This window comes from Anser brachyrhynchus, assembly GCF_964034855.1.
Source record: "Anser brachyrhynchus genome assembly, chromosome: 22".
NCBI lineage: Eukaryota > Metazoa > Chordata > Aves > Anseriformes > Anatidae > Anser > Anser brachyrhynchus.
The window spans coordinates 2,271,411-2,293,517 of NC_137715.1; the positions used below are offsets into that span (position 1 = coordinate 2,271,411).

Below are 22,107 nucleotides of genomic sequence, written 5' to 3' on the forward strand. Positions count from 1 at the left end.
CCGCCACCTCCCCCCCCCGTACCGGGCCCCTCCCGGGGGCGGCGGCGGGGCGGGGCCGCCGGGCTGCGGGCGGGGGGCGCCCGGTGGGGCCGGGGGGGGATTGCTCCGGGAGGCCGCCCTGCACCTGCCCGGCCGCGGCACCGCGCCGGGGGCTGCCCGCGGGCACGGCCCGGCACGGGGGGGGGGGGGTGCTCGGGGCGGCGGCGGCGGGGGGCGGGGGTTGGCCGGGCCCGGCCGGGCCTCACCTGCACGGCGGCCTCCAGCTTGCCCTCGAAGGTGAAGTCGATGAGGTCGGGCTTGAGGCAGAGCCCGTAGTTGAGGGGGCAGACGTCGGCGGGGAGCCGCTCGAAGGGCCGCTTCTCCGGCATGGCGGGGCGGCACGGGCTGCGGGGCTGCGCCCCCCCGCGGCGGGGCGGCGGGCAGGGGGCGGCGGCGGCGGCGGGGGGGGGAGGAGGAGGAGGAGGAGGAGGAGGAGGGGAGGGGGGGGAGGAGGAGGGCGAGCAGCGGCAGCCGCGGGCTTCCAACCGGCGACGCGGCGGCCCCGCACCGACACGGCGGGCGAGCGGCGGCGGCAGCGGGAGGGAGGGGCGGGGGCGCGCGCGCGCTCCCGGCACGAGGCGGCCGGGGAGGGGAGGGGGGAGGAGGAGGGGGAGGGACGGGGACCGCGCGTGCGCGCGCGGCGGCGCCACGCGGCCGCGCACGTAGCGCGGTGCGAGCGCGTTGCGTAAGCGGCGGGGGCGGCCCCGGTGACGGGACCGGGGGACGGGGCCGCCGGGACCGGGCTCCGCGGGGCGCAGCCGCGGCTCGGGGCCTGCTCGGGGTCTTCCCGGGGGTGCGGGGCCCGAGGCCTGGCTCTTGGCTCCGTACGGGCCCGGTCGGTGCCGTACCGGTGGGGCGCTGCCTGCCCCCCGGCTGCCGGTGGCTCTCCCCCGGGGCAGGCCCCCTGTCCCCGGCTCGGTGGCCGCTTAGCCCCCGGGCCCAGTGCCGCTCGGGGAGCTGGGGCCCAGCCCCAGCTGCTGCCGACCCCCCAGTTACGGAACTGTGGCAGCAGCTTAAAAAAAAACCTGTGCTCTGCAGCAAAACGCAGCGCGTACGTGGAGACGGGAGCGGCGAGGAGGAGCACTGCCCTCGGGCCTGCTGGTCCCATCCTCGGGCTGCTGTACCTGCCCGGGCAGCTGCAGGGCGCGGGGCTGCTCCCTGTGCCACCCTGAGGCCGCTCCTCGCCTCCTCCTCCTCCTCCTGAGCCTGACCTGCAGCAAGGGGAGAAACAAACCTGGGTGCTGCAGGACTCACAGGAATAAACAGGGCTCGAGGTGCTCGCACGGCGCTTCCTGGCCGGACTCACGCTCACTCGTTCCCATTTTGTCCTCCTAAGCCTAAAAAACCTCAGGCTGTGGAGCAGAGGGGAGCTGCTCTGCCCTCTCCTGCGGTGCGGCGAGCTGCTGCCTGCCCTGGGGTACCGCGGCCCCGTGGGGCCCGGCCGCGCTGCGGAGCGCTGCTGGGGCCTGTGGAAGATGCTATGTCAGGAATCTGTCTTAAAAAGCTATGTACACAATACAGCGAGCAGTATTTACAGGGTAATAAATGTCCCAAGTGGGTGATGTTGGATGGCTGCTTGGTTTCGTGACAAACACCAGCAGGAAGTTTAAAAATTCTTAATAAAGACTTTATATGGGAAAGAGAAGGGCGAAAAATCGAATTCCTCGGGAGGAGCGGTGCTGCGCCCGAGGCCCCGGCGGCCCAGCCCTGCCCTCGCACCCAGCCCTGCGTGGGCTCCGCCTGGGAGCCGTGGCTCCGGGCGCAGCTCTGCCGGGAACCCGGCGTGGCGCGGAGCGCTGACCTACTTCAGCCCCGGCCCCCCAAAGGCGGCGTGCCGCGGCTCTGCCGGGGCCACAACCTCCCTCGTGTTCGGAAGGAAGCACAGCTCGCTGGGGCAGGAAAGCATTCGGCTGTTAATTGCTTTCTGCCGCTGCGTATCACAGTTGCTCCTTTTCTTCTTCTCCCCCCCCCCAAAAAAAAAAAAGATTTATTTTCGCTGAAAGTGACATCTCACTGTTTAAAATATAAGCTAGCGCCAAGCAAAGAGAGAGTGGGGATTTGCTGAGACCTGGAGGAGTCTGCAGCACGAACTGGGGCATGGAGAAAGTACAGACGGATCTTAGCACATAATTATAAAAACCAAGCAGCTGATGAGCATGGGTTCATCTGGGGCTTCTCGGGGCCGCGTTGTGCTACAGTGCCCCGAGGAGAGGGAAGGAGACAGAAGGAAGCAGCTGGGGCTGTGCGGGGCTTTGGGAAGCTCTGCAGGGCTCCGGGCGCCGCCACCCTCCCCGGCTCCTCCGATGCCTTTGGGCATTGCCGCCGTCCCCTTCCGCGGGGACACACGGACACGGGCAGACCGGTGGGACAGACGGCCGCCCGGCCAGCAGGAGAGACCTGGTGGGGCAGGATGACTTTTCCCCCCGCTCCTCTCCCCGGGCACGCAGCAGGGTCAGCAGCGGGATGAAGGCAGGAGGGGGTTGTCTCGGGGCTCTGCCTCCCACCCCAGGTCGCTCGGTGCCGCTGCTCGTGTGCCGTGGTGCCCGACGAGCCTCGCCGCGCCCCCGGGGCTCCCTGCCGCGGCGGCTGGCCCGCGCTGCTGCATTGTTCGATGACAGATGCTGCTGTCAGCAAGAATCATGAACGAAAGAAAGGAAGAAAGGAAGGGGGAGAGAAGGAGAGCCTCTGAGGAGATGCCCGGGGAAGCTGCCGCCTCTGCCGTGTCCTGAGCAAACCGGGTTCTCCTGCCGCACCAGCGCGGGGAGGCCTGGGGACAAGCGGACGCGGTGGCTGCCAGGGTCTGTAATGAGCCCGGATCCTGCAGCCACAAATTGCTGACAGTGCCCTGGCTTAATTAGGAAAACAAGGGAAAGAGGGAAAAAGAAATAATTAAAAAAAAAAGATCCTGGAGAGTCTTCTCTTCTCTTTTTGCATGGGTTTTTGCCGTCCCTGCTAGAGCGGGAGCAGCCGGAGGGCACCGGCTAATCCTGCCTCGCAGGTCCAGCCGCGGCTTAGGGCAGGAATCCGAGGTATTTGGGAGCAGGGGACGGTGCTGGGAGCCGCGGGGTGGCTCCGGGGCTGCCCCCAGCACGAGGCCGCGGCAGGAGGGGGGGCTGGCAGCGTTCTGTGCTGCTCCCCCCTCGCAGCGGTGGCGGCGGTGGCGTGCGTGCCGGCCTGCCCGTTGCCCTGCCCGTTGTCCCTCCTGCACCCCGCAGACCCGGGGCGCGTTGCACAAGCACCTCCGTGGTGCGGGGACGGTGCCAACGCGGCCAAAGCCCTGCCTGGAGGACGGCGCAGCCCTGGCCGGGAGCGAGCCCTGCTCCTCCCGGTGCTCCGGTCCTGCCCAAGCCCGGCAAAGGCCCCAACGGGGCAAAATGTGGGAGTTTTGTAAATGGGGGGGGTGGGGGGGTCAGCACGGGCAGGCCAGGGCCACCGTCAGGTGGCATCTCCAGGGGCCACCACCCTCGCTGGAGCAGATCCCTGCTGCTGGTTGCTGCAAGAGCCCCCCAGTGGCACCCACCCCCCCCCGTGCACCCCGGCATGGCCCCTACTGGGGGGGGCCAGGCCCCGATAGCGGCGTGGGCTGGGATCAACGGTCCCGGGCGCAGCAGGGCCATCACTACACATTAACCAGCTGTCCGGCGGGGGGGCTCCCTCCCGGCCAAGATCAACAGTCCCCGGGCTGGGAGCATGGCCGGGGGGGGCGAGCGCAGCCCTGAGCCTTCCACCGCCCCCCCGGCCCCACGCTTTGCTCCCCGCTGCCCTCGGCTCTGCGGGACGGACCGGGCTGGGCCCAGCCGAGCCGAGCTGCTGGGAGGCTGGCGGCCGCGCTGCCCCGGGGGGGGCGGATGGGGCTGACCCCCCCCCCCCAGCACCGTCCCTTGCATTCCTCGGGGGGTTGCGCGGGGGCCCTGCGGGTGCTGCACCCGCTTGCCTGGCACTGCCCCCCCCAGCACCTTCCCAGCCATGTGGGGCCGGGTGCCCCGTGTGGAGCCCCCGCAACCCCCAACCCCGCAGGGAGCCCCCCACTTCCAGGCGGACACGGACAGAGGGGCCGGGGAGGGGGGTCAGAACCGGGGGGGGGGGGCACGCAAGGACATTGCATGGGGGGGCTGCACCCCTTGCACAGTGCAGTGGGGTGGGAGTCGGGCCCCCCCCCGTGCTGCAGGGGGGCTCCAGCACGTTTGCAGCCGTGCATGTTCCCGGGGGGGGGGGGGTGAGGGGGGGCTGCACCCCTTGCACGGTGCACGGGGGCCCCTCGCTGCTTGCTCGTTGCATGGCGGGGGGGGGGGGGTTGCACCCCGTGCACGGTGCGATGGGGGTGGGCGCCGCGCCCCCCCCGTGCTGCAGGGGGGGCTCCTGCACGTTTGCAGCCGTGCACGTTGCACGGGGGGGGGGGGGTGAGGGGGGGCTGCTCCCCGTGCACGGCGCAGGGCGCTGCAATGGGGGTGGGCGCCGCGCCCCCCCCCCCGTGCTGCAGGGGGGCTCCCGCCCCGTGCACGCGCACCCCGCTGCGTCACGCCCGGGGGGGGTGGGGGGGGGGGGCCTTCCCCCCCCCCCCCCCCCCCCCCGCGGGACCCGGGGGGCGCCTCGCGCCGCCTCGCGCCGGGGGCGGAGCCTCCCCCGCCCCCCCCCCCCCCCCCCCCCCCGCAGCCGATGGAATTTTCCACTCGCCGCCGCCGCGCGGGCTCCCGACGGCCCCGCCCCCTCCGCGCGCCACCGCGGGGCCCCGCCCCCGTTCTGGCCCCGCCCCCCTTCCCGTCGGGCCGTGCGGCGCCAAGATGGCGGCCGCCATGAGGGCGGCGGGACTGGGGCTGCTGGGCCGGCGGGTGCGGGGCGCCGGGGGCGGACGGGGGGGGAACGGACGGGGGCCGGGGCCGCTGTGAGGGGCCGGGTTGGGGCCGGGGGCAGGCTCCCCCTTCGGGCACGGTCCCGGGCGGCCGCCCCGGCGCGGCGTTGGGCGCGGTGACGGCGGCTCCGCGGTCCGGAGGCGTGAGGGGAAGCAGCGCCCGGTGCCGGCCGCTCCCGGCCCTCGGTTAACGCCCGGCCCCCGGTTAACGCCCGGCCTTGCGTTCCCTTTCCGCAGGCCTTGGGGTCGGCGCTCCGCCCGCCCCGAGCCGCCCCGCCCTGCCTCGCGGTGCCGGTGAGGACGAAACGGCGGCTGTTCGTGCCCGAGTGGGCCCGGGAGCTGTCCCCGGAGCAGAAGGAGCGCAGGATGCGCGCCGCCGCCAGGGCGCTGCCCGAGGACCGCGTGGAGCGCGCCTTCTTCTTGGCCTGCACAGGTGCTGCGGGGCTCTCCGGGGGCAGTTCGCTGCGGCCGTGCTGACAGCGTCCGCCTGCAGCAGGCTCCGTGACCTGCTCTGCCCCGGGTGGGTGAAGGCAGCGGCCCTGCTGCTACCAGCTGTGTGTGGGGCCGTTGGCCCTTCATGCCAAGGGACCAGTGTTAGCATGGGAGGCCGTGCTTCGTCCTGCTGGGTGTCTTATCCTCATGTCCTGGGCCTGCATGGAAGAGAAGGAGAGCTGATGGTGTAACACAGCTTGTTCGCAGTGAGAGGCGCCCCTGTCATTTGTGGCCACGCTCTTATTTCATCCTAAAGATGTTTTCCGGGAGGAATCCTTCTCTAGCAGCCAGGGTGCTGCCTCTCTGTTTCCTTCAGCGTGCAGCGTTTGGCAGCTTTTGAGCCTCCTGACCTCTCTTCTCTCTCATGCAGCTGATATTATAGACCCTTATGTCCCTCCTGAGGGCGATGCCCGCATGACTTCCCTATCCAAAGATGGGCTGAAGCAAAGGGTGGAGAAGCTGAAGCAGACTGCTGCCTCCCAGCTGGCGTACGTACCTTCCTTTTAATTAGTCTGTGGTGTCAAAGTCTCGCCCAGTTCTGTCTCGCAGTGGTGAGGTGGTGAGTTTGTTTATAACGTTGTTGCTCTTGTACCGCTTCTGTCCTTGGCGTGAGAGTGAACACAAGCCGTCTGTCCTGGCACGAAGGGGTGCAATGTGTACTCGCTTTTTCTGTTTTTTTTTTTTGGGTTTGCAGAAGTATGTTTTTCTTATGAGCACCTAGAGACTGTGTGTCAGTGGGGAGGGAGTCTCTGGTTCCCAGTTACTCCCCAGGAAAAGTGCTTCTAGAACTGGATAAGATTGTTGTCACCTGAAACACTGAAATGTTTTTTACTTACTGCAGAGCTTTTTTTTTTTTCTTGTCTTTTCAGTCTCCGGAAGGTAAAGGATCATGATCCAGATTTCAGCACGAAAACCTTCCCAGAGAAGGCCCAGGAGATATTCATTGAAGCTCACAATTGCCTGGCAAAGTAAGACCTGGTCTCTGACTGGTGTGGTTATGTAGGACCTGCTTCTTTTTGCTTATATGCTCTGGTTTTCTTCCTTATCTTTCTAACCCTCATGCCTTCTCTGCAACAAGTACTTTCTTTTGCTGCCCTCATCTCTCTGAAGACGAGGTGGCATTGGAGGTTTGGGAATCGGTGTTATTAGCAGCTGAGCGGGTGGTTGCTGCTGTTCAGCATCATGCCGCAGGGAGTGGTTTGGATGTGAAAGGATGCTCTGCTGACTTGCTCCACTGTGTAGGAACAGAACAGATTTCAGAAGTGCATCATTTGTGGTTACAGTTCCAAACATCAATAAAGCACTTAGACCATAACTAGCTTCCAAGGGATGTTGTCATGTCTTTCCCTGATGTCTTGTCAGCCAGCTGGCATTCAGGTTCTGATTTTGTGTTAAGATCACAGCTGAGAATCTTGTTTTTCTGCTTTGCCGGTGGATTATATATCTTCTGGAGAAGCAGGAATTTGTGAGTAAGCCTCTTTACAATACACGTATTTGAGTAACTGGGTGTGTTTCACTTGCAGTTTTAACAAGCAGAAACTTCACTCCCTGGTGACAGAGCGCTGCTATCCGGTAAGTTTGTCTGGGTGTTAGTGTGTCCTTGGTTGGTTTTAGAGAGTCTTAAAGAGTGTGGAAGGGTTGAGAAATTGCCTGTCTCTTTTCTTTTTTTCCCCACCTGAATACAACAAAGACAGTGGGGAGACAAACCACAAGTTTAAGTAATAGCTAACGAATAAATGCTTCACTACATGTAGTAGTTCGCTTCTTCAATTCACACCCTAATTAAGTTGGTGCCGACTTATTTTTTCCTTTTTAGGACATGGTCCGCGGCAACAGGTACAAGACCATCCGGTGGAGTTTTGTGGAGTCTCTGGAGCCTCCGAGAGTGGTCCATATTCGGTGCAACAGCATTGTGAATCCAAGTAACCTGTACGGCCAGGTGACGGTGCGGATGCACACGCGGCAGGTACGTCCCCCTGTCCCCCTTGTGTCTCCCAGCTGCCTCCAACCTGGGGCCAGCCCAGCGTGTGTTTCCTGGCTCTGTTACAGACTCTGGCCATCTATGACCGGTTTGGTCGGCTGATGTACGGTGGGGAGCAGGTGCCCAAGGATGTTTTGGAGTATGTGGTATTTGAGAGGTATTTGGTCAACCCATACGGCACATGGAGGATGCATGGCAAGATTGTTCCAGAGTGGGCTCCGCCAAAGGACCCCATCATTAAGGTAATGCCACCAAAAGCAGACACCAGCATCGCCTGTGGCTTTGAAACATAAGTTCCTAGATAATTTTGTACAAAAACAGAGCTGAGCTTCCTGTACTGGGCTGGTGGTGCATGTACTTGCAAGCAGTCCCATTTATTAACGTGGGATTATCAGCCTCTAGCATCTCTCGTGGTGGCTAGTGAATGTTACAACTGCTGGGCACTGGGTTTAGTCCCAGGAGGTATTTGCAATTTGTGTGCTTCTGTCCTAGTTAAGACCAGTCGTTTTTCTGCTGCTTCTGGAGGTTTTATGACAGATTGCAGCTGCATTTTGATGCACGCAATTGTTGTATATTGCCTAGAGTTTCCTATGATTAAAGGAGAAACTTGAGAGCCAGCAGCACTCTGCAAAAGACAAATCTGTAACTTGAGGCAGGCGAGGGTTCTGCTCTGAACTACACAGTGAGTTGGGTTTTAAGCCATCTGATTGTTCCTGTACCTAGTGTTCAGGGGTAACAGAGGACTTCACTGAAGTCTGTAGGGTGTTTGAGATCTCCATCTGGAAAATATATAGAGATAAATACATATTTTAGGGTAACCTGGAGGATGTAATAGCAGACCAATGGTATTTGATAGGTATGTGATAATTTAGGGCTTCACTGCTCCCTGTACGTAGCCTGGCAAACTGATGCAGGTGCTCTGTCCTCCTGTGTGACTAAAAACAGGTCCTAGAGAGGCAGGAGGTGAGAAGCGCGGTGTGGTACAATGCATGTAATACCGCTCCCTGCTCTGTGTCCTCCCCCATGCTGCTGCCATCTGGTCATCTTCCTGTGCGAGGCTCTTGCATTGCCACCACCTCCTGGTCACCCTTTCCCGTGCTCTCGTTACAACAGTTCCGAGCTGCTCCATTTTGTGCTGATTTTTGTCCTTGCTGTTCCAGACGGTGATGATTCCTGGCCCAACCTTGGATCCTTCACAAGAGGTTAAAGAAAATAAATACGAAACTTCAGAGCAAGTACAGAGACAGCAGTACGAACAACCCTGAGGGAACAAAATGGAGAATGTCTGTGGAGGTAGCCGGCTGGGTGTAGCTGTGCTTTTCAACAAGCAAAGCAGCTTCAGAAATGGACTCCAGTCACTAAGAAATTGCCTTGAAAGGAGTGAAAGAGTCGTGGGAGAGGATTCAGATGAGCTCTAAGAGCTTTACTCTGTCCAAATAGACTATGTGCTGTGTCTTAACCCTCTCTGTGTTTCTGTGCAGATCAGAAGTCTGCTTGCTTCAGGGCGACTCTCTGGGCTAATCTCTGTGCTGAACTTGTGTGGCGAGAGCCGTTGACAACACAAGTCTGTCCAGACATGGGACGTATGGTAGACCTGGTGGGCTTTCATTAAAACTTACAGCTGTAATTATTGGTGCTCTCTTTTCCCATCCTCGTTCCCTGTCTGTACAGAATCCCAGGCTTCTTTTCCTAACAGAAAACAAGAACAGCAAGCACACTTTAAATCAAGTTCTCCTGAGTGGGTCCTGCTGAATGGGTGCTTGTTAACGGCCAAGCTGTAGCACAGCACTGGTAATTTAATAAATTTTTTTGACTCCTGAGGTCGGCGTTTGTGTCAACTAATGTCAAAAGACAGCATTTCTCATAGCTGATGGGTTTCAGTGCATTTGTTACAGATGCTCTCAAATTTAGCAATGGGATGTTGTTAATGAGCGGCTGGCACCATCCTGTGGACACGATGACGTTCACATCAGGCCCTCTGGTTTAGCAGGCTGCGTGAGTCCAGAAAACGTACCCAGGGGTTACCTTTTTCCGTGGCTGCAAGTAAGGCAGTACACTGCTAATCTGTTCTTGCTCTGCTTTGCTCAGGTAGCTTCTATTTGCATCTAGTCACGGAGCAGAAAATTCACTAGTCGTCAGATAACTGAGCGTTTCCTTTTCCAGCCTCGTACTGCTTTTTAACTCAGCCATTTTCAAGAGCTTGTGAGAGTTGAGTGCCTTTTTTTCTTTCTTGAGAGAGATTTTACAGAGCACGCAGTACGATTTATGGCTCCTTATGCTTGCAGAGTTTTCGGTGTTGCTTGTGAATGATGTTCCTTTGAAAGGGCAGAATATCATCTCTATGCTCAGTTAGGAGAGGAGCCAGCGATGGAATCCCTTTCATCTCTTTGGAAATCAGAGGGGTGTCACAATCTGTCTGCCTTTCCTGCAAGAACCTACTATATCGAGCCTTCTGCCTACGCTTCATTCATGAGCTGAAGAGAGATTCAGTGCTCCAGCATATGTGAGCTGGGGTAGGAACAAAAATAAATTAGCGAGCTGCCTGGTTTGTGTCTGGTGTGACTAAGGCAGCGTAGAAGCGTGTGCGGCTGTGACTGCTCAGCCACTTCCTACGGACACGGTTCTTCAGCTCAGGCTCTGAATGAGAGGAGTGCGTTTTCTGACAGTGGCTGGGTTTTCTGGGAGCACAGCATTTAACTCCAGCCTAGCAGCGTGTAGCTCCCCATCTCCTTTGCCAGCCTCTCTGACTACAGCACTGCTGTTCCTGGGTTTCCTTTACGGCCTCACTGCTTTTTGTTGTAGCTCTTCCTTAAGTATATTTAGTATGCTGCCCACAGCCCATAAATCAGCCGAGTGTGCACTCTGAAGACAACTTTATTTTCTGTATGTACACTTACTTACACCATTGGATGACTTTGACATTCGGCACTGAGGATCACAGCACACTACAGCGATGCCACTTCCTAAGGAGAGAGGAGGCAAACGACGAAGGAACGGCAGGACAAGCCCCGAGCCCCAGCCTTGCAGGGAGATCAGAGAGAACAGAAGCGTTTGCTTCTGTGCCTCTGGTTTTGATTTGCTTCTGTTCAAACAGAGCAGGGGAACAAACCTGGGGAGACTGCTGTGCTGTGCTGCCCGGAGGGAGCAGGGGGAGAGGGACCTGCGCAGCCCGCAGCGTGCACCCCAGCTCTTCTCGTGGTGATGGGATCAGCCCTGCCTCATGCCTTGGAGGTGGTAGCGCCACCACGGCCTCAGCACCTTCCCTGTCTTATGGGAATTGGTTTCCATTTCTGCCCCCAAAAGGAATGTGAGTACAGGAAGAAGTTGAAATGGGGGATGATAAAGGCATCCCGTGTTTCTACAGGTGGGCAGTAAAAGTGAAGGCTTGGGAGTGCCGGTGGGAAGGGTGATGGAAAATCCCCCCTGCGATGGGAAGGTGAGCTCTGGGCACTGCACACATGGTGAATGTGTACATGTGCACACAGGCGTACGAGAGAAATAACCAGTAATAACGATGTTTTGAATAGCGTAATTAAGACAAACACTTCTGCAGCTGAGTTGCCAAGAGAAGTGCAGCAGCGCTGTGAAATCAGCCGGAGATGAGTTCGGCAGTGGGGATACCTCTCTCTGCTGTCACGAAAGCAAAGCTTTCTAGGAGCAGAGCAGCAGTGACCCGAAGGCTGAGCTGGTCCCACCCGGGGCAGCGATAGGCAAAGGCAGCCGGGCACGCGAGGCAGCGGTGGGCATCGCCCCATCGTAGCGTGGAGGTGCTGGGCTGGCAGCACCGGGCTGAAGCGGAGCAGAAGGGGAAGCTTTGCATGCGTGACAGTCCCGCGGCTGGCTCAGCAGCCTCAGAGGATGTTCAGAAATAAGTGGTGATGTCCGGAGGAAGCCAAACGTGTCGTGGGGCTGACTGGGAACAGCGGCCTTGTCCCAGGCGTCGGAACCTGGCCGGTCCCAGCGGTGCTCATGGAAGTCGCTCTGTCATTAAATGCAGGTGACAGCAGCTCTGGTGCCTTCAGCTGGGCTGCAGGAGCTCCGGACGGTTGTTCTCCTCCCTGGTGGCACCGTGGCTGCCCCGGCCTGACTCTTCCCCTGGGCTCACGATGGAGAGAGTGACCTGATCCAGCGCGCAGGGGCTGCCAGCTCCCCCCGCCCTGAATTCCCACAGTACCGGGTGCTCGGGAGCCCAGACCCTCGCTGAAGGCAGCCGTGGGCTGTCCCCAGCCCTTGCTCTTGGGTCCCCCCGCAGGCAGGCGGCGGGCTTCAGCTCGGGACTTTCCCTGCACAACCGCTGCCGGCTCCCAGCTGGAGCGGGCGAGAGCTACTCGTGGTCCCAGGGGCAGCCGTCGGGGCTGGTTCCCCTCGTGCCTCCCTCTCCGGGGCTCTGCCCAGCCTGGCAGGGGCTCGGGCTGGGGTCTGTGCTCTCCCACGGGCACGCTGTGGGCGCTTTCTGGGTTTCGGTGCCGGGGGCAGGGGGAGCCTCCTCTGCCTCCCAGGGACAAACCTCGGCCACGGTGGCACCTGGGCTGGGGCTGCTGCTTGCCACATGTGCTTGCCGAGGGAGCCCTGCAGCTGCCCGCAGGGGCTGGGAGCCCGGCAGGATGCGGCGCAGGGGCTTGTGCTCGGCCTGGCCCCCAGAGCAGCCCCCGGCCTTCCGCAGGGCTGGTGGAGATGTGGACACCGGCTGTGGCTGCCCGGTCCCAGCGGGGGCTGCTCCATCGGCTCCCCGTGGGCACGCTTTGGGCACGTGGATCTGCACGGCCTTGGGCTCCGCTGCTTCCCAGGGACAGATGTCGGATTTCCTGCTCTCTGTGCTGTCCGACTTCTTGGGCGGCTCTCCCCCCGTTCCAGGTTTTTGGGGGGGCTCCTCCGTGCCCGGGCTCTCCCAGGGGCAGATGGCCTCTCGCTCGCTGCTCCCCTTCTCCACCGCCTTGGAGGCACCCCGGTGTTTTGGCCGGAGGCTCGCCTCTCCCGGGGCTGCCCCGGTCCTCTCAGAAAAGGCTCCTTTCCCTGGCAGAGGCGCAGCCGCCTCCCAGGGGCAGATTTCAGCTTTATCCCTGGCCCCCAGCTCCTGAGCCTCCCAAGGACAGACCTCCGTGCTCAGGGCTCTCCCCGCGGGCAGCGCTGGGCTCCCCGAGCCCGGGCTCTCCCAGGGACAGACCTCGGCCATGGCGCTCCCCGGTTTCGTGGGAGCAGCTTTCGGCAGCTCTGGGCTCTTCGTGCCCCCCGCGGAGGAGCCCCCTGTGCCCGGGCCCTCCCGGGGGCAGACGGACTCACGGTCCCGGCTTGCTTTTGCAGGCGGGCTGTCTCTGGTCTCTTTCAAGACACCTTGATGCGTAGAAGTGTTTCTGCCCCCTCTGGACAGACCGCCTTTGTCCTGCCTCGGTTTCCCTTTATCTGAGGGGAGAACGGCCACCTCCCAGGGGCAGATCTCAGCTTTATCCCTGGCTCCCAGCTCCCAAGGACAGACCTCCGCCTTCAGGCTCTCGGTGCTCTGGGATTCCCTCGCTGCGGGCAGCGCCGGGCTCCCTGTGCGGGGTCTGGCTGGGGGCTCCCAGGGGCGCGCGGCCTCGCTGCCGCCCCTCTCCAGGGACCTCGCCGGGCTCGCCAGCGCTGCCTGGCGCGTGATGCGCTTCTCCCCCCGCGGGCCTGCCCTCGGAGGCTGCTCTGCCTTTTGCTCATCGAAGGGGGGTACAGCCGCCTCCCGGGGGCAGATTTCTGCCTTGCTGCCGGCTTCCAGCCCCTGAGCCTCCCAGGGACAGGCCTCTGCCTTCGGGCTCTCCGTGCTCCGGGATTTCTTTGGCTCAGCTTTCGACCCCTCCAGGCTCTTCCCAAAGAGCTTAGCGGAGATCTGGGTGTCCCTGCGAGCCGCCCGACCCCCCTCCCCTGCCAGCTTTGCTTTGCCGCCCTCAGGTTCTCTTGATCTGGGTTTGTCGTCTGCTGGGGGAGTCCCACGCGTGTCCTGACTCCATCTTCCCTTCCCCGGCGGAGCTGCGGATACTTCCCAAGGGCAAATTTCTGCTTTAGCGAGCGGCTCCTCCTCAGCTTCCCACGGACAGACGTCGGCCTTCTTGCTGCCAGCGTTTCCAGCTTGGGTTGACGTTTTGGGCAGAGCTGGGCTTTCTGCCGTGAGCCCCTCGCCAGGCTCCTCTGCACCTTCCCAGGGGCACACGGACACGCGCTGGCTGCTCCCTTGGCCCGCGGCGTGCGGCGGCTCGCTCCTGCCCCCCGGGGCTGCCGTCTGCAGGGGAACCGCTGGGGAAATTCCGTTTTCCTCCTTTATTTTCTCTGCCGTGGGTAAGGCTGTGCTCGTTTCCCAAGGGCAAACTTCTGCTCTGTCGCTGCTGGCTCCCATGGCTTCCCAGGGACACACCGAGGCCCTCACGCTCTCCGGGCTCTTGGAGGTGAGTTTTGGCAGATCCGAGCTGCCGGGGGCCGCTCGAGGGGGGGGCAGCTCGGTGCTGGCGCTGCCCCAGGGCCGCCTGGCCGCTGGCTGCCTGTCCCCGCTCTCCTGTGCCCTCAGCAGACCCAGGGACTGGGGGCGGATGCTCCTGCCCCCCCTGGGCAGCCTCCCCCCGTCCTGCTGCACCTTTCCCTTCTCCGGCTGAGGCTCCCCCACCTCCCAGGGGCAAATTTCTGCTCTGTTGGCCGTCTCCCCCTCCGCACTCTCCCATGGACAGACCTCGGCCATCCTGCCCCCCGCCCTGCCTGCTGTCCCTGGAGCCGCTGCCGGCAGCTCTGGGGGCTTTTCCCCCAGCTCTGGCCCTGGCCAGATGCTGCCAGGACCCCCATGGGGGGGACCAGCCTCGCCCCCGCTCCCCTCCCAGGGGCAGATCTCCGTTCGAAGGCCACCACCCGCCTGGGCCACCTCCGTGCTCCTGCTCCTCGCGGGGAGCCCCTCGGTGCCCCGTCCCTCCCTGGCACTGCAGGGGCTGGGCTGGCTGCCCCCCTTCCCCAAAACCTTCATGGGGCTTCCCCCCCTCGGTGAGCCCCCCCCTGCAGCCGTTGCCTCCTGTAGTGCCAAAGCCCCCCGGGGGGCACCCCGGGCTTCCCAGGGACACACCTCAGCCCTCGGCCCCGCAGCAGCCGCGCTGTGCCCGGGGACCCGGGGGCTGCCCGTGCCCGGTTCCACAGGTGGTGGCGGCGGTGGTGGCTCCTCGGTGGGGTGCCTGGGGGCCTCCTGCCCCGCTGCAGGGGGCTCAGCCCCTGCCCGGGGACCAGGCTGCGCTGCCCCGGCTGCCCCCGGGGTTTGGTGGGGATGCTCGGCGGTGTCCTGGCGGCTGGTGCTGGGCGAGACCTCGTGTGCCCCCCAGGGCATCTCCGGGACCCCGCCGGCATCTGCGCTCCCCGGGGCAGCGCTGGGCTCCTCTGCCAGCTCCTCACCACCGCCTGTGTGCACGGCCGTGCCGTCCTCCTGTCCCTCTGCTTTTCCCCTGCTGTCCCCCCAGGCTGCGCTTTCCGACGTGGAGCCGGCGTTGTTGTTGTGCTGGCAGGGCACCGCGTCCCCCTCCTGCGGGCTGGGCTTGGGGCTTCCATTTGTGGGACCTTGGCTGCTCCCCCCTGGAGAAAGAGTGGGTGTCCCCGCCAGCTTGGGCCTCTCCCTCCTGCTGCCCCCGTCTCGGTCTCGGCCCCGTGCCCTGAGGCTGCCCTCGCTCTCCTTCTTTCCTTTCAGGCTGTTTTTCCCTCTGGAGCGGTTCAAAGCTTTGATGGCCAACCCCAGGCTCTTGAAGGTTTTCTGGGAGGACGGCTTGAGGCTTGTGGGGGGCACTGGGGTGTCACCAGGGGTCCCTGAGGCTGAAGGCTCGGCGGCTTTTTGCTTCCGGCTCAAAATCTCCTCCTGGATCAGCTCCCAGGGGCAAACCTCCGCGGGGATGGAGCGGGCGGACTGCAGCCGGCCCTGCCCCGACGTGGGGGATGCTCGCCCCGGTGTCCCCACGGGTGTCCCCACGGGTGGCTCCCGTGTCTCCCTGCTGTCCCCAGCTGCCGCAGTGTGGTGCACCAGGCTCTGGTACCGCACGGGGGGCGGCGGCGGGGTCCTCCTCACCGCCACCCGCACCCGCCCCGAGCAGTGGGAGCTGTCGACGCTGATGCTCTTGGTGGGCGCGTAGGTGACGTGTTTCTGCGCCTTGCCATCCCCTGGGGGGGACGCATCGCACGAGGGACCCCCGTCGGCGTGGCCGGAGCCAGCTGGCAGGGGGGCACCGGCAGTCCCAGTGGCTGCAGCAGGGCTCTGAGGCTTCCCAGCTTGCTCAGGGGGTCCCTGGTCCGTGGGGCGCCCTGCGGCCGGGTACTGCTTGGCGTGCAGCTCAGCATCCCGCTCAGCATCCCGCTCAGCATCCCGCCCGTCCCGTGCGGCCCGGCTGGCCACGAGCAGGGCCTCATCCCGCGCACCAGCGACGACGCTGAGCGACTTCAGCAGGAGGGCGCGGGGCTGGGGGGGCTGCTCGTGCCCCGACAGGTTGTGGGCGCTGGCCGACTTGCACACGAGCGGGGCGGCGTCGAGGGACTCGCTGTCGGATTGCTCTGAGCCTGCCGCGGTCGCCGCTGGTGTCCCCGGCACGGTGTCCCCGCTGGGGCCGGGGCCGGGGGAGCCGCCCCGGGGGCCCCACGCCGGGCTCTCGGAGCTGCGGGACTTGCACAGGGCGGCGGCGTGGTGTCGGGAGCCCCCATCCCGCACCCTCAGGCTGGTGCTGCCGGCGCTGGGGAGCCGCTTGGCTGAGGCGCGGCGGCTGCCGGGGGTCCGGAGCCGCTCCTCCCGGCTGCCCCGGGACGCCACGGCCTCGGGCAGCTCGGCGAGGCGGCGCACGAGGGAGCGGCCCAGGCTCCGTCGGGACCCGCGCTTCTTGGGCAGGTGGGGGTTGTTGGCTGCCATCCTCCGTGTCTTGAGCACCTCCAGCTGCGCGTAGAGCTTCTTCAGCTCCTCCTGCGCGCCGCGGGACGGGGGACACGGCAGGGAGAAGGGAGAGAGGAGAGCACGTACAACGGGACCACCCTGCAATTCTCCACCTTGGCCCCCGGAGCCACGGGGCTGGGCTGTGCCCATGTCCCCGTGCTGCTGCTCTGCCCGGTGCCCGTCCCCCCGAGGAGGTGGCTGCGGGGGACGGGCTGGGCTCCCCCCCCGCCAAGGCCCGTGGCCGTTCGCCCCGTGCCCCCTCCCGGCTGCTGCATCCCCTTCTCCACCCTCTGCTTTGCATCAGGAGAAAGACTGCAAAAGGCAACTCTTACTCTGCGTGGGGCTGCATAGCTAGCGTCAAAAGAAGGTCCTGAGTGTGCCACCCACCCGAATGTCATCGGGGTCGAGACTGCGCTCGCTCCAGGCAGACGCGATGCTGCTGTTGAGGCAGGAGCCCGAGCGCCGCATGTCCAGCTCGTCCTCGTAAACCTCGGCCGCGATCTCCTCCCGCAGCGGCGAGCTGGCGTGCAGGAACTGGGGGCGAGGGGCGAGCTCGCCGAGGGGCCCCAAAAGCCTGGGGAGCCCCCGCCCCATGTCCCGGGCCCCCGACAAGGGGGGAGGCGGTGCGGGGCAGCGCAGGGGCAGGGCCGGGCATTACCTTTGGGATGAAAAGCAGCGCCAGGGTCATGGTGACGGTGCTGTGGGTGTGAGCGAAGAAGAGCAGCAGGGTCCAGTCGGGGTGCAGCGAGGGGACCATGACGAACCTGGAAGGGGCAGGAGGGCAGCGTGGGCTCCCACGGGGGCACTCATGACCTTGGCCCCTCCTGGGGACCCCAGTGGGCAGCTGCTGGCTGCAGGGCTTTGCTGCTGCTGCTCTGTATCGCCGGGGCTAGGAATCTTTGTTTCCAGCCCCATTTCCAGCCCTGTGCCCTACCTGGCCACATGGAAGGCGGCCGAGATCATGAGCTCGTTGTGCAGCGCGATGCCCATGTAGCGGGGCTCGTGGAAGGCGGAGGGCACGGCGCGCGTGGCGTAGCACAGGGAGCTGCCCCACAGCAGGAACAGCATCTCGGCTGCAGGGGAGAGCAGGAGCTGAGCGCCCGGCCCCGACACCCTGCTGCGGGGACACCTTCCCGGTGGGTTCTGCTCCCCTCTGGGCCCTCCCTGCCCTGGGTCGCATCCAGCCCAGCACATTCACCCAGGTGCTGCTGGTGTGCGCTGCGGATGGAGCCAGGAGAGGCCCACGGCATCCTCCGGCACAGCCTGGCACTGGCAGCGGGATGCGCTGCTGCTGGGTGCTTCGCTTGGGGCCAGGGCATGAGCTGGGGGTGCTCGGGGGGAGGGAGGCAGCTCGGACGCCCGGCTCTGCTGCAGGCTCGATTGGATGGACGAGGAAACTAAAATCCTGCCTGCTGTCTTAATGGGACGGGGTCCTGTGGATACAGGGAGCAGGGAGGGGAGAGGTGCGGGCGGGGACGGCCGTGGGGGTGCCGGGGGGGCTCTGCCGGCGCTCACCGACCACCATCATGTAGTCCCAGCGGTCGTGGCCGCAGATGTAGAAGTGGAGCCCGCGGGTGGTCTGGGTGCGGATCACCAGCGGGATGTTCTTGTCGATGTTCTCCAGCATCCCCACCGTCCAGGCCGCCAGGAACCACAGCACCAGGAGCAGGATCAGCCCCAGCATCTTCAGCACCCGCCCGCTCGACATGTAGGGCACGCGCTGCGCCGTGCGGGCCAGGAACACCCTCAGCACCCTGCAAGGCGCGGGGGGGTTAGACCCGGGCTGGGTTTCCCCGGCGTGGTCCCGGCAGCCCCCCGGCCCCGCTACCTGTACAGCTTGAGGGCGATGGTGCCGTAGACGGTGGCGAAGCCCAGCATGCGCACCCAGCGCAGCACGATGCAGCGGAAAATGCTGGGCTTGAAGTACAGGATGAAGACCTGGGCGGTGGGAGGGAGGCGTCGGTGGCGGCGTTGGGGGCCCGCTCACCGTGACGTGGGGGGGGGGAAAGGGCAGGGACGTGGGAAGCAGCGACCGGGGGCAGCCTGGCCCCCCCGCCTCCCCCTTGCTCCGCGGCAGCCACCGCAGACCTTCCGGGAGGGAGAGGGGATTTGGGTAGGGATTAATTCTGGTGGCCAGCGGGAGAAAAGGGATTTGGTTTCCTGAGAAGGTTTGTACTGCAGCCCTCGGAGCCTGTGCCAGCACAATTAACAATTAGGTGGAGCCGTGCCCGTGCCCTGCCCGGTGCCAGCTCTGCCGGATGGGTGGGACGGCTGCTCGGGGCTCGGCGCCACGTTTTGGGATGGGGGCAGGTGGGGGGGCAGCCCCATGCCGGGGCTCGTGGCTGTGTATTTGGGGTCCGCAGCTTAACGTGGGGCCACGGGGCCGCCTGCCCCGGCACGCTCCGAGCGTGGAGGGGGGGCTTCAGCACGGGGCCGGGTGGGTACTCACGGGGAAGTAGAGCAGGAGGGACCCGAAGAGGATGGTCTCCAGGAGGACGACTCCTGACGCCCGGATCCTCTGCGGGGACAGGGCCACGTGAGGGCGCAGCCGGGAGCCCAAGGGTGCTGGGAGGGATGGAGCCCAGGGCTGGGACGCCCACCCCAGAACACCCTCCCTCGAGAGCCCCCCGGCAGGAGGCAGCCGGGCGGGGGGACACGGGGTGAGGGGAGCAGCAGCGGGGGGACCCGGCGCAGCCCAGCCGGTGCTTGCCTTGCTCCTTCGGAAGTGGTAGGAGACGAGCATGCTGAGGAAGACGGCCAGCATGCAGAAGGCCTGGCAGGAGAGGACGGCTGCCCGCAGCGCCCGGTCCTCCTGGATCAGGCAGGGGGTGTCGTCCACGCAGGTGGCGCATCCCTCGCGGCAGGGGCGGCACGCCAGCCGGGGCCCCCCATCCACCGACACCGGGCTCCCCGCCACGCCTGGGGATGGAGTCGGGGGTAGGTGAGGCCCCCAAAACCCCCTTTTGGGTATCCCAAAGCCCCCACAGCCCCGGCACCCTGCAGGGGGCCGTAGGGTGAGAGGGGGGCCCCCAGCTGGGTGCTGCACCCACCTGCCCCGGTGCCGATGGCCACTCCGCCGGCCCCATAAAAGCCCGGCTTGCACCGACACACGTACTGCCCGAGGACGAAGCCGCGGCTCTCCTGGGGGACGCACTGGAGGAGACAGGCAGAGGTGCACGGAAGGGATCGCCCTGCACCCGTGCGTTGCACTGGCCCTGGCCTCCCCCCAGCCCCGAGCCCCCCTGGCACCAGGGGCTCCAGCGCACCCCCGGCTCCCTGACCCCACGCTGTCCTCCCCCACGCCTGGGCCTGGAAATCAGTGGTTAAACATTTAAGAATTAAAAGCCAAAGCCTGGCCCCCAAATCCCTCCCTAAAACCTAAATGGACACCTAATGCAGCAGAGCGCGCTAATCCGGCCGCGCGGCTCGGCCGTGACGGCAGCGGCCGCGGCAGCCCCGCTAATCCCCCCCTGCCCAGCACCGGGGCCGGACCCTGCCCGCGCCGCCAGGCCGACCGGGAGCTTTTCTGGGTATTGTTGTTGCTGGAAGGACGCCTGGCACGGATCAGGTCACGTCCCTCCCGAGGGAGTTACTTGCAGGGAGGAAAAGTGTCTGAAATAGAAGCTGGTGAGGTGCCGCCTGCGTGGGGACAGCTTTTGGCTGGCGTTTCCCATGATGGGGGGCGGCGAGTTGTCACCCCACAACCCCGGCAGCACCAGAGCCCAGCTCCACGGCACGAATGCTGCCCCAAACTGGGGCTCTGCAGGGTTTGCCGTGAGCTCCCGGTGGGCACAGCTGGAGGAGCATTGAGGGACACCCGTGGGGATGCTGCACCCATCGGCTCCCAGCCCCCGGAGCGCCGTCCCCGCTGTCCCCGGGTGGGCGGCAGCCGGGTCGCCCCGCTGGCGCTGGCGCTGGCGGAAGATTTGCACAATAAACCTTGGGCACGGTGCGAGAGCAGCTGAGCGGAGCAGATGGAGCGGCTGGCGGGGGATAAAGCTCATCCCGCACGGAGGGACGGGCGGCGGGGACAGCCCGGCCGGGGACGGGGACAGGGACGGGGACGGTTTGGAGCGGAGCAGCCCCAGCCCCGACGGATGAGGGAACGGAGTCCCACGGTGCCCCAGGGGCTGGGACGGATGCTGGGACCAGCGGGGTGCTGGGTGCTGGGACCAGCGGGGTGCTGGGACCAACGGGGTGCTGGGCGCAGGGTGCCCGCGGCGGGTACCTGGGTGCTGTTGAGGTCGCAGCGGTGCGTGCCCGCGAACCAGCCCGCCCCGCTGGCGCACTGGTCGATGCCCACGTCCCGCAGCTCGATGTCCACCCGCACGACGCCCCTGTGCAGGGGGACGGGGTCAGCCCCGGGACATTTGGGAGCTGGGGGGACGCAGCTGCGGGGGAGCTGGGGCACAGCCCCGGAGGGGGGACACTCGTGGTGCCAGACGCTGGCTGGGGCTGTGCCCCCTGGGAGCTGGGTCTGGGAGATTCAGGGCTGGGGCACGGACAGCCGAGGGGGCCGGGGAGCAGCGCGGTGCAGTGATGTGCGAATACACGCACGTGTGTGCACATGCACGAACACGCAAAAGTGCACACGCACGTGCACACGCCTGCACACGCATTCCCCCCAACACGCACACAGACACGCACACACGCCGCAGGGAGGAGGGCTGCCCCCGCCCCACAGCCTGCACCCTGCCGCACACAAGCGGTGCCCCACGCCTGGGGGCGATGCCTCCAGCTGCACCCATCACCTCCACGGTGCACCCCCGGCCCCCCGCACCCCGTCACCGCCGGCACCACTCACTTGAACTCTGGGCTGAGGTCCGGCTTGAGCCCGTAGAAGGCGGAGGAGAGCGTGACGGCCCAGGCGGGCAGGAACTTGCCGTCCCGGCACTCGAGGAACGGCGGCGACCACCGCACGTGGCCCGGCTCCCCCACGTAGCTGTCGCCCCGCTGCCACTTGGGGGTCTCCATGCTGCGCAGGTCGTTGCTGAGCACCCTCTTGCGGAGCTGGGGGCTGCGCTGGGAGCGGAGGGCGTTGAACCACTCGTTGTCCCAGCTGCGGTTGCCCAGGCCGGGGGCAGCGGCGGAGACGTCCCGCAGCCGGATCTCGCCGTCGCCCGCCGTGGCCTGCAGCATCAGCCGGGGCTTGGCGGCCAGCGGGTGGGCGTCGAGGGCCAGCACCGCCCGGCGCACCCAGGGGTGCCCCTCGGCCAGGCTGCGGACCAGCGCCTGGTACCACTCCACGTCCTCGGCCACGCTGGCCTCGCGGATGTCGTTGCTCTGGAAGAGCATGTTGAGGAAGTTGGCGGCCTGGGCCAGCGCCTCGGGGGCGGCACGCAGGGCGGCCCGCAGAGCCGGGGGGGGGCCGGGGCTGGGGGCCCCCGCCGCGACGCCCCGGCTGCAGTTGGCGCGGGCCAGGCGCTGCGCATCGCCCGAGCGCAGGAAGGCCAGCGCCGCCGCCGAGCCCTCGGCGTCCCTCGATGGCCCCGGCTCCGACGTGGGCGCCCCGGGGGGTGTCGAGGCCGGGGGCCGCTGTGCCCCCCCCAGGAGCAGCGCGGCGTGCAGGCACCAGAGCAGCAGCCACCGCCGCGGCCCCATGGCCGGGCTCAGCGCAGCCCCCCGGCACCCCGCGGCCGGCCCGGGGGGGGCATGGTGGGCACGGCGCCCGAGCCGGCCGGGAGCCCGCTGGGCTGCGCTGAGCCGCGCTCCGCCGCCTGTTTTCCTCCCTCGACAGACGTCACCGGCTCCAAACCGCGCTCAGCCGCTGGCGCTGCCCGCCCGGAGCCCCCCCGCCCGCCCCCGCCTGCTGCTGGTCCCGGCCCCGCTGCGGGGAGCCCCCGGCCGGCC

General features: G+C 65.4%; 3 protein-coding genes across 6 annotated transcripts in view; 1 reads left to right on the plus strand and 2 right to left on the minus strand.

The window, feature by feature from the left end:
• Nucleotides 1-697, minus strand: part of NPEPPS (aminopeptidase puromycin sensitive) — a 36,236-nt gene extending 35,539 nt beyond the window's left edge. Inside the window, exon 1 of one of the 2 annotated variants that reach the window (XM_080564755.1) lies at nucleotides 246-697. In XM_080564755.1, coding sequence (XP_080420881.1) covers nucleotides 246-368 — 123 coding nt within the window. In that variant the 5' untranslated portion in view covers nucleotides 369-697. The remainder of the gene's footprint in view (nucleotides 1-245) is intronic. The other variant, XM_080564756.1, reaches the window with a different exon arrangement.
• A 4,040-nt stretch (nucleotides 698-4,737) lies between these two features.
• MRPL45 (mitochondrial ribosomal protein L45) lies at nucleotides 4,738-9,181 on the plus strand. The gene is made up of 8 exons (XM_080564784.1): nucleotides 4,738-4,868; nucleotides 5,126-5,321; nucleotides 5,751-5,868; nucleotides 6,250-6,348; nucleotides 6,904-6,952; nucleotides 7,197-7,346; nucleotides 7,430-7,603; nucleotides 8,522-9,181. The coding sequence occupies exons 1-8, from the start codon at nucleotides 4,821-4,823 to the stop codon at nucleotides 8,624-8,626; spliced, it is 939 nt and encodes a 312-aa protein (XP_080420910.1). The 5' UTR covers nucleotides 4,738-4,820; the 3' UTR covers nucleotides 8,627-9,181.
• Nucleotides 8,691-22,021, minus strand: GPR179 (G protein-coupled receptor 179). Of its 3 annotated transcripts, XM_080564782.1 has the most exons (11): nucleotides 21,062-22,021; nucleotides 20,486-20,594; nucleotides 19,308-19,410; nucleotides 18,968-19,176; nucleotides 18,707-18,775; nucleotides 18,086-18,195; nucleotides 17,773-18,011; nucleotides 17,192-17,330; nucleotides 16,916-17,021; nucleotides 16,645-16,791; nucleotides 8,691-16,287 (listed from the first exon to the last, which is right to left on the minus strand). In XM_080564782.1, exons 1-11 carry the CDS (start codon nucleotides 21,856-21,858, stop codon nucleotides 11,686-11,688), a joined length of 6,630 nt encoding a protein of 2,209 aa, XP_080420908.1. In that variant the 5' UTR covers nucleotides 21,859-22,021; the 3' UTR covers nucleotides 8,691-11,685. The 3 variants fall into 3 exon arrangements, with proteins under 3 accessions (XP_080420908.1, XP_080420907.1, XP_080420909.1); XM_080564781.1 differs by having other exon boundaries at nucleotides 18,707-19,176; XM_080564783.1 differs by lacking the exons at nucleotides 19,308-19,410; nucleotides 20,486-20,594; nucleotides 21,062-22,021 and having other exon boundaries at nucleotides 16,590-17,021; nucleotides 18,968-19,110.
• Between the last annotated feature and the right edge of the window lie 86 nt (nucleotides 22,022-22,107).

Bases quoted from the DNA above. Each gene is read 5' to 3' on its own strand.
- MRPL45 (XM_080564784.1), top strand. From the start codon at position 4,821: ATGGCGGCCGCCATGAGGGCGGCGGGACTGGGGCTGCTGGGCCGGCGG. The intron at 5,869-6,249 runs GTACGTACCTTC...TTGTCTTTTCAG, and splicing joins ACTGCTGCCTCCCAGCTGGC to TCTCCGGAAGGTAAAGGATC. The intron at 6,953-7,196 runs GTAAGTTTGTCT...TTTCCTTTTTAG, and splicing joins TGACAGAGCGCTGCTATCCG to GACATGGTCCGCGGCAACAG.
- GPR179 (XM_080564781.1), bottom strand. From the start codon at position 21,858: ATGGGGCCGCGGCGGTGGCTGCTGCTCTGGTGCCTGCACGCCGCGCTG. The intron at 19,177-19,307 runs GTGGGTGCAGCA...CTCCATCCCCAG, and splicing joins GGCCATCGGCACCGGGGCAG to GCGTGGCGGGGAGCCCGGTG. The intron at 17,331-17,772 runs GTGAGCGCCGGC...TCTCCCCTGCAG, and splicing joins GGACTACATGATGGTGGTCG to CCGAGATGCTGTTCCTGCTG.